This window comes from Tetrao urogallus, assembly GCF_951394365.1.
Source record: "Tetrao urogallus genome assembly, chromosome: 3".
NCBI lineage: Eukaryota > Metazoa > Chordata > Aves > Galliformes > Phasianidae > Tetrao > Tetrao urogallus.
The window spans coordinates 8,274,119-8,284,058 of NC_136815.1; the positions used below are offsets into that span (position 1 = coordinate 8,274,119).

Below are 9,940 nucleotides of genomic sequence, written 5' to 3' on the forward strand. Positions count from 1 at the left end.
TGCTGTCTTAGCACACAGTTAATAAAAATATCTACCATGATAGAAACAGACTTTCTGTATTTTACAGATACTGCCAATTTGAAACCTCTTCTACTCCAAAAATGAAACAGTTCACTATTCAATTCCACCTGTTCTCAAATATCTGTGAAAGCAGGTTTACAGTTATGTTATTAAAAAATTTCTAGGAAGAAATTACTTACAAATGTAGTAAGAAAGAATATCTAGTAAGAAACTGCTTACAAATGCAATGTAAAAAATCAGAAAATAATTCACTAATTTGAAGGGCAGGCACAAGAAATACATAAATAAATCAAAACAATTGTTTTTCCAGAATAGTATTCTTCAGCTTTGATTTTTAAATGTAAATAAATAATAATAATTAAAAAAATAATAGTTTTAAAAGTCAAAGAGCTGAATACAAACTCTGTGGGCTTTTTTGGTAAGACATAGGATCACTGAAGTTGGAAGGGATCTCTAAGATCATCTAGTCCAACCATCAATTCATCACCACCATGCCCCTAAACCACATCCCCATAACTCGTCAGTGTAGTACACAGAGTCCTGGTGTGATGAGCAGTGTTTCATACAGAGGAGTGGGAAAGACAGTTAAGGATCCCTCCATGGAGCACCAAACAGAAAAATTTCTGCCTCCAAGAACCTAAGATTTACAAGTTACGGAAAAACCTTGAAGGCACCATCAGCAGCTTTCAGGTCTTTCCAAGACTTCAAACTTCAAGAAGTCTTTCAGTAAACAAGTCTGGCTTTTTTTTTGTGTTTTTGTTTTTTCTGTTTTTTAATTTGAAGAAAAGTCTGTTTGGGAGGCTGAGAAAAAACATTCAACAATTAAGACAGCTGACTCTTACTTGAAAGTCATAAGTGCCTTTATATTCCTGTGAAACTTTGTAAGTCACCTTTGGAATGGAAAATAATCATCATATTCTTACAAAGATAGAGAATATGACTGTGATTATAAGCAGAAGCTAGTGTGAAAATCATTTTCAACAGCAACAACAACAAAAAATACAGAAATTTTCCCAAATACTGACTTTTCCCCAATTTATGTTTTACTCATAGCTATTTCAGATAGTACCAGTTTCCTCTTCAAAGTGGTACAATAGAATAATTGAAGCACATAAAGGATAATTCAGTTATACTTCACCATCTATATTTTATTTGGGAGGAAAAAAAAAGCTATAAAAGGATAAATGGGATGATAAACCTTCTCCATGCCTGACATCAAGTTTATTTAAGATCCCAGTAGGCCAATGTCCTCAGTAAAAGACAATTTCATTGCCAATATAGAGCTTTCTCGTCTAGAGTTAACACAAATTGACTTTTCTCTCTATTGACTATATGGGGCATCTAGAGAAATTAGCATAATAGACTAAAACTAGCCTTTGGAATACTGTTGAAGATCCACATATTCACTCTCCTAACAGAATTTAACATCTCATTTTTGGTTACCAAGTTTCAAGACAGAAAAACAAGAAATATTTCCTAATTTAGGAAATCTATTGACCCATTTTGCTCATAAAATGCCTCATTAGGAATAGACAGCGATATAAAACAGATGACCGTAATGTGAACTTCTGTTCAATATTCATTTGGAAGTGATGTGTGCCTTGTATACCAAAGTGGAGGTTTACAGTAACTGTTTATTACTAAGGATTTTAAACAACTGGACAGTGATATATATCTTCCATTTGGCAGCTGTGAAAATAAGTTCCAAAGCTTTTTTCTAATTCTATAAGGGACCATGCCAAGGCACTGCTTTTACAATTAAAAAAAAAAAAAAAAAAAAAATCAGGGAAGTAGAGCTCAAAGATATTAAAGAAGACACATACAGAGAAACAGAATACTTTGAGTTAAAAGGGACATTATGGCAGAGACACCTTCCCATCAGATCAGCTTTGTCAGGCTCAAGATCCCCTCCAACCTATCCTTGAACAATCCCAGGGATGGGGCATCCACAGCTTCTCAGGGCAACAGGTTCCTATAAATTAAGACTTTCTTGCTTATACTTGATTTAATTCTACCTTCTTTAAGTTTAAAACTGTTAGCTCTTGTCCTGTCTCTAAAATCCCTGATAAACTCTGCCACTGGAGATGGACTCTTTTATCATGTATGTATTATGTATGTATACATGCACACTCATAAGTGTGTGTGTGTGTGTGTGTGTGTGTGTATATATATATATATATATATATATATATATATATATATATATATATATATATAGTGTAAACACATTTCCTGTCAGTAAAACTGTCCTGGTGGTCTGAGGTACAAGGGGAAGCTTCTCCCCTTTGTCACAGCAAGAATCCTTTGTGTTCAAATCTAGGAGGAAATTCTACACCAGAGTCATATCACTCTAATAGACCTTCTTGCCTCCCTGAAGTACAACTTCATTTAATTCCATCAGCTAGGAATCATGCCCACAGGAAAGTCCAACAATTTTACAGAACAACCTACATTAAATGCAAGGTCTGGTTTTTCTGCAGCAGTTGAAGAAGAATCAAGATTTAAATCTAAGTTACTTTACATTAGATTACATGAAAAAGGAACTTATTTCCTCTTTCTCACATCACTTCTTTTATTGCTTGAAAGAAATAAAACATTGCCTTATCTACACAATGTCTTTAGGTCTGTCAAAGACTCAAAATAAGAATCCACAAAACAGCTTTCCTATTCCTTCCAGAAGAAGTTATTTCTGCAGAGGATGAGCCCAAACATCAGAAGAGTTTGAAACAGGTTTTCCTGCCTCTAGCTGGTGAATGTTCTGTGCACAAACAGTGTATCTCACCACATGCAGAACCTTCTCAGTTCATGCAGCTGACAGATACTTTGTCAATTCTGAAACTATTTTGCCTTAACAAATAAGCAAAAACTTAGTTTAAGTTAGCATCCAAGTTTACTCACAGAATTAGTTCCAAGAACTTGCAGCTTCGGTTCACCTGATTCCAGAAGCTTGGCCACCATATGAAGAAAGCTTTCCACAAACGGCTTTATGCTTTGAGAATGGCAAGCCATTAGAAGTTGGTCCAATGCCTCCATGGCAATTAAAACATATCTGAAAATTAATTGTGGAGAAACTAACATAAACGCACGTGCAACATTTATCATTAAGTCTTCACTATGAAAAAAATTAGAAAAGAAAGGATGAAGGTACATCTTTCACAGGATCTAAAGAAGAAGAAATTGGTAATTTCTATATTGCGTCAAACAGGATTTTTCAAAGGAATAAATACAGTAATAACAGTTCTATTTAGAACATTTTGTTTTCAACTATAGACCCCAACTTTCTATTCTACATTTTCCCAATCCAAATCCTACTAAAGGAAAGCCATCAAATTATCCACAATTCTGCACCGTGAGAGCACATTCTAATTAAATGAAAATGAGTATAATTAATTATCCTAACAAGTTGCCATTTTTCCACTCTACAAAGTTATAAAAATATCTTTTGACATCACTTACACCAAAGACAATGGCCTCTGATGGATACTGCTCTTCTCTTCCAATTCTTACATGCAATATTTTTGGACATCATATTCATATTACTTATAATTTTCTCCTTCTGACTACACCTTACCTTCTAAACTCATCATCTTTGATTTGACCCTATGTTCAGCTACCTGTTAGCATCTGTTTTTAATGTTGTGACTTACTTCCTTACCCATATCGATGTCTGACAACATCTCGGCTCAGTCTCTCTGCCAGGTAAGCACCAATTCGATCCAGCTTTTCTGGTGCAGAAACAGCATAGAAAGTCAGCTTCTCCATGTCAGCTTTAACAAGTCCATCCTAAGAACACAAAATAACAAATAAAAATAATTACATCTACAGAAATTATGAATCTTTTAAAGCGCTTTCATTTTGGCTACTCAGAGTAAAAGATCTGACTCAGATTACAAAATATGTAACTTCCAAGCAAAATAGCCAAAAGCTTTAGCTCCAAAAACCAGTAACTTCAAAAATTATGTTATGTAAAAACAAGATTTTACTTTAAACCTTTCACTTCTTCAGTGTCATGTCTTGGACAAGGCTGAAACACAGGCTACCTGAAAGCTAATCGTGAAAACAAGATCAGGCAGAAATTAATATATTAGTTACAACGTGAACTGTGATATGGACATCCTCATTTTTATTTTCCTGTAAGTTCTCTAAACATTATCTTTTTCAAATAAATGGCTGAAGTGTTAAACATGATCAGTAGCAGGTAAGTACATTTTATCAACCAAGTCTTCTAATATTTTAGCAAAGCCCTGCAATTCAGTGAAACACCATGGACCAGCTTGGAGATGTTCACAGACAGCTGTAAAACTACAACTGTAGGCACTTGAGGTCTCTATATTTGTATCAAGTCAGGAGATTGCAATAAGGCTATAAAACCATATGATTCCATGTTTCCTGTGCTTACTATTCACATAAATCATTTCATTTAAAGCCATTAACATACATCAATGCAGTAACTAGCACTCATTACCAATACATTTTAATGAAAAGCCCATGTACTCTGCAGATAATAATCCAAACATTATACAAATCCCGACTGCTCTGCTCATTTTTTCCATGACAAAAGATATAAAACATTTAAAAAAACGTAGCACCATAAATAAACTCCATTACAGTGCACAATCATGATTATGTACAGATATAAGCATTATTAACTGTTATTTCAGAAATCATTTCAACAGAGAATAGTCATTGAGCTTTAACACAACTCCGAGATTATTCAAATGAAGTGTTTACATCTGCAAACAAAACAAGTGTTCATGGTTCTAAATTGTTATGAAGTCAAATGCTACCTCTGTGGCAGAATACCAACATTAATTAAATCTCCATTTAGTTGAGGAAAACATACTTTTTTCTTTTCAGTATGCACTGCCCTGCTCTGATAAGGGAGTTAGTCAACTATTTAAAGAGGTTCCCCTCCAAATGAATTTTCTACTAAACTCTGTCAAAGATATGAAGCATTACAGCAGAATTTACTGTGAAATGTGAAAATAAAAATAAATGCTGAAGTGTTCCCTACAAAAAAATTAACTTCTCAATAACCCTTACAATTTCAAGTCATCACTCACTTTTGGATCTTCGGGAAATATGTTATCTACCAGACGCTTGTAACGAGGTCGTAGAGCAGCACAGCAGCAGCACACTCCTGCAGAGAGATGTAGCCACCAGAATTTAGAACAAAATTTTAGGAACTCTGGTAATTTCACCTTAAGAAAAAAAAAAAAAAAAAAAAAGATAGTGCTTCCTACTTAAGTAAAATTAAGGTAGTTGAAAAAGATTGATAAGTCGTATAAGTCAAAACTGGTATAAAGCAATAATTGCAAAAATATGCAAACATTGGAAATGCACCTGCCATCAAGCCATTCCAAAAAATACATGGAAAGACCAAGGAATTTCAAAAGTTAGCAGTACAAAAACCAAGACGACTTTCACTTGCTCCTTTATGTTCCTTCTAAATGATCATTTCAAAACCTAACCAAACACACATTCTATTTGCTCCTTTAAGAATTCAATGAAATCGTCACTGTATTTTAGAGGGAATCATACAAATTGATGTAAGCACAATCAACAAAAGATTCTCTACTTCCATTATTTCACTGTTTTCCTTTGCATCAGAAAAAAAGACAGTCACCTGGAGTGGCAGAAAGTATTCTTTCGACCTTATTTCTACTTTCCCACTGATACCGTATTCATACATCAACAATCATAGCTATAAATGTAGCTTGTAATTCTATTAGTTTAAAAAGATACTTTAGTAAACAGAGACTTACGAAGAAAGCATTTCTCTTTTTTTCCCCCTAAGATTCAGGACTACTAGTACCTTGGAATAGTTCCAGTTTCTATTAAAAATAGCATCTGAAGTGAACAAAATTCAGCACGCATACACACATACAGAGAGAAAGCTTCTAGATGTTTGTCCCATTCACTTTAGGATTTATGAGGATTTTAGGATGAGGATTTATTCCCAAGGAATGTAAGCGTTTCAGCAAATTGGATTTAAAATGTTTCAGTAGAAACATCAGACTATTTCTCTGGTCAGGTCTCAGACCAATGTTAAAACAGCTCTGGTGAACAAAAACCACCGAGCTGAAACAAGTCCAATAGTATACTAATTAATTACATGCCAAGTTTGCATGAAGATCACGCTTAGTCTTTCGTACCGTGCTGCCTACAGCATTCAGTGTAGCTAGGTACCTTAAAAACGTCTCACAAAAAGCTAGCCTCTTATGTACCCAAAAATTATTTGCTCAGAATAGTAAAATCTGCAAAAGATTAATCACATTCAACTCAAAACAGCAATTGAATAAAGGTTACCTTTGGGATAATGTTGTTGTTTACAATTTATCTCCAAAATTATTAGATTGCTAAGAACTATTACACAAACCTACCAGGACCTGCATTTCTTTACTTAAGAAATCAGAGCTGTTTTGTACCATACTTACTAAAATATCTGGGAAGTTCAGGACTAAGCCTTCCTTTGCTGTACTTTTTGATTACAAGGCTCTGCATGAGTAAATTTACCCTCTATTCAAACTGCTTTATGATGTTACCATTTTCTAGACAGAAGCCTGAATTCTACTAAGAGTCTGACAACTTCATTCTTCTAATTCATTTATTTGGAAACAATTACAATAGATAGATCTTTGTTTTTGAAGCCAGACTTTGACCCTAAGTTCTCTTAGCTAGTCTTTTCACTCAAGTCATGGATGAGTGTATAATCAGTAAAATGAATTCAAATTAGGGCCTCAAAAAGCTATAAAAGCAAAACATATTCAAGCAGTAAAGAACTGTAACACTGAGGATTTATTTGTGAAGCACTACTTTGTTACTACTGCCAAGTACTTTGAGCACTATTTCTGTTGACATCCCCCTCTTAGAGGACTAATCAGTGTAAAACTCCACATTTATTCAAAAGATGCAGGTATTCAGTAACTAAAATCAAAGCCATTTCATACGCCACTGGAAAACGTATATAGATATCTCTGAATTAAGAGGTTAAAAATCTACTTATATTACAACAAAGCTGTACAATCTTATCCCATCAAGACCAGTGTTTTGAAACATCCTAAAATCGAGTAAAACCATAATAAGGTAGGAGTACCTATTAAGTGACCAGTATGTTACACAGTATTGTGAAATTCAAGTAAACAATCAAAATCCACCAAAATAAGACTTAACTTTGTTGAATGTTTCATTAATTAGATATGCAGCTCAGCACCTGACTCGACACTCTTCAGACTATTGCTTTCATGCCTGGTGTTCTGCTTCACAAAAAGTAAATTTCCCAGGTAAAAAATGTGTTTAATCATTATTTGTTAAAGCAAAATATTAATACAATAACAGTAGTATTTTCTACAGCTATCTCAAGCACAGTATTATAGAAGATATCATACAATATTAAACTTAAGGTAGAGGTCAAAAAATTCTTTTAGAATTTGTTTCTCCCTCTTCATATAATAAGAAAATTCTTGCAACAAACTAAGTCTGAAAACAATATTTTAGAGCTATGGTAGCCATGTAAATTGAGCATAAAACCCAGATACAGACTCTCAACTGAGAAGGGTGAGATATCAGATAGCACCATACAAGGTCATCTCACAGCCTAACCAGATGGTTTCAGTTAAATGAAACCCAATAGTGTTCTATTACTGATCTTCTAATGAAAGGTATACAGTCAATTTTGAGATCAGAAAAGGCCTACAAATAAGTGTATAGAATCAGAGTTGAAAAACCTACCTTTCTTGGATTTTCAGTAGTATCTTTACATTGTTATCTATTTAATTACAGAACAGTTCGCAGAAAAAAAAAAAAAAAAAAACTCTTCAAAGTATTCACTATCAACATTAAAATTCATAGATTTTTATTTCTTTAAATCACATTAACATAATTTTCTCATTTAAACAGAAAATTCAAGTATTAGAAAGGTAGAGCTAATCTACCAAAGTTTTCAGTCTTAGAGGGTTTTTTGAGTGAAGAAATTTGAACAGAACACTACTAAAATACTGAAGCTCTCAAAGGCAGGAAAAGAAACAAGAAGAAAACACAAAACAAATAACCAAGACAATTAATAGTCATGAGACAGGCTTTGATGAAAAAAAATTGCAGGAAACATATGGAATAGATGTAAAAAAATCACAGGAAAAAGAAAGAATTAAAAAATACCACAGAATAATCATGTCTTATTAATACATGTTAACAGCACACTGAACTTAAACAACATCCTGAAACATTTCACTACCTAACCCAAGAAAGAAGAACACTACTAAATGGAGCGAAGCCACTGAAAAATGATTATTTGTTTCTTCAGTACCAATTTAACCCAGATATCTCTGATCTAAGTAAAACAGATTCACTTCAGACTGTTCCGCAGCTCTGCAGGTTGCAGTCACTAAGCTGGGTAAAAGAAACATATTCCAATTTGAGCTGACAAATTTTTATTTGTCACCCAAATTCCACTGATAATTTCCTTTTGGTACCAGGCATAATTTGCATTTAATGATCTCCCATCTTTAAGTCATTTAATACAAATAAATACAAAAGTTAACATCAAATCTACAGAGAAGCTTGCACTGTTATAAGCTAGCCGATGTGGAAGTTTTAAACAGCATACAAACACACAGACACATACATTTATGTCTCAACAACAATGGGATTTTCCAAGTTAAAAAATGCATGTTATCTACTGCTCAAAGAGTCTCATAACCCACATTTCATATGTTAAAGCTACAGCTGCACATATTTACCAACTGCAAGAATACTGTTTTTTACAAGCATTTATTCTATACAACATCAATAGCAAGAAACAGTCTACTTAATCATAAAACAATTGTTTCACCTACCCAAACACATACATGGTCTTGGTTCAAAAGCAGAACTATAATCATAGGCTTTTTCTTGCTCAATAGTTGGAACTTGAACATACTGCCTCATCCTGGATATGATTTCAGTCCTCGGTACTCTGTCCTTGCTCAGAAAGTTGCTCTCTCACACTAGCATAGAAGCAGTTACTTCACGAGAGGGCTGTGATACTGTAAGCTTATCTGATTAGTTCTGTGACATCTACATAAAGCCAACAAACACGTGAAAAACTTCAGTATCAAATTGTGTTAACAAAGCCAAGTATAAGGAAAAACAAAAAGAAAAAAACTATACTGTCAATGTAGGATTCACATCTCACCACATAAAACTGAATAAAGCCAGTTTAACTACCTCAGCCTCACCTGAACATGCGGTTTTCTCACTTTCATGACAACAGAGGAAAACATCAGCATATATTTAAAAAAATTTCTAGTCATTTGGTTGCCACAACCAAATTTATCACTGAAGACTGATGTGCATTTTGGCAAAACACCTTGCTTATATTGCTGAATAATAGCCAAAAAATAATACATAAGACAGACTGTTAAGTATAAAGGCATTTTAAACAGAAAGATTTAAATGTAAAGTGGTTCTTTAATTTTAAATAGGTTGGTAAAATTAACATTCTCTCTGATAATATTTGAAAACATAAGCCAGGATTACAGAACTTCAATCCTTAACATCCTTGATCACAAAGGGCATGGTACATCAGGGAGAAATTCCATTCTGAGGTAAGCAGTTTTGAAGTTACTTTCCAGCTTCCCATTATTTTCTATCATTTCATTTGTTTTATTTTCTACTTTACAATCACTTGCATAACACAAATAACTTTTAGTTATTTTCTTATATTTGGGATGATAAATGTACACAAAAATAAATTTGCTTCAACTATCCAGAGGAAAGTGCATAAACTAACACTGACAGCTACACTAGCCCTACCTGGCTGGGTCTGAACTGTTAGCATCAGCCAATCTAATTCAGAGCTGAAACTATTTTCAAGGGCATTCCCCTTCTGGAACTAAAACCAGATCAAATACTTTGGAACAGCGAAATTATTCTGGCCCTA

The 9,940-nt window shown here is 33.8% G+C and overlaps 1 protein-coding gene across 1 annotated transcript in view; it reads right to left on the bottom strand.

Annotated features, from left to right (window-relative positions):
- EFR3A (EFR3 homolog A) overlaps positions 1-8,946 on the bottom strand; it is a gene marked incomplete at both ends in the record, with an annotated part of 48,828 nt that extends 39,882 nt beyond the window's left edge. Inside the window, 4 exons of the mRNA XM_079533492.1 lie at positions 2,920-3,070; positions 3,677-3,804; positions 5,085-5,161; positions 8,856-8,946. Of these exons, the coding sequence (XP_079389618.1) occupies positions 2,920-3,070; positions 3,677-3,804; positions 5,085-5,161; positions 8,856-8,946 (447 nt within the window). The remainder of the gene's footprint in view (positions 1-2,919; positions 3,071-3,676; positions 3,805-5,084; positions 5,162-8,855) is intronic.
- Positions 8,947-9,940: the final 994 nt, after the last annotated feature.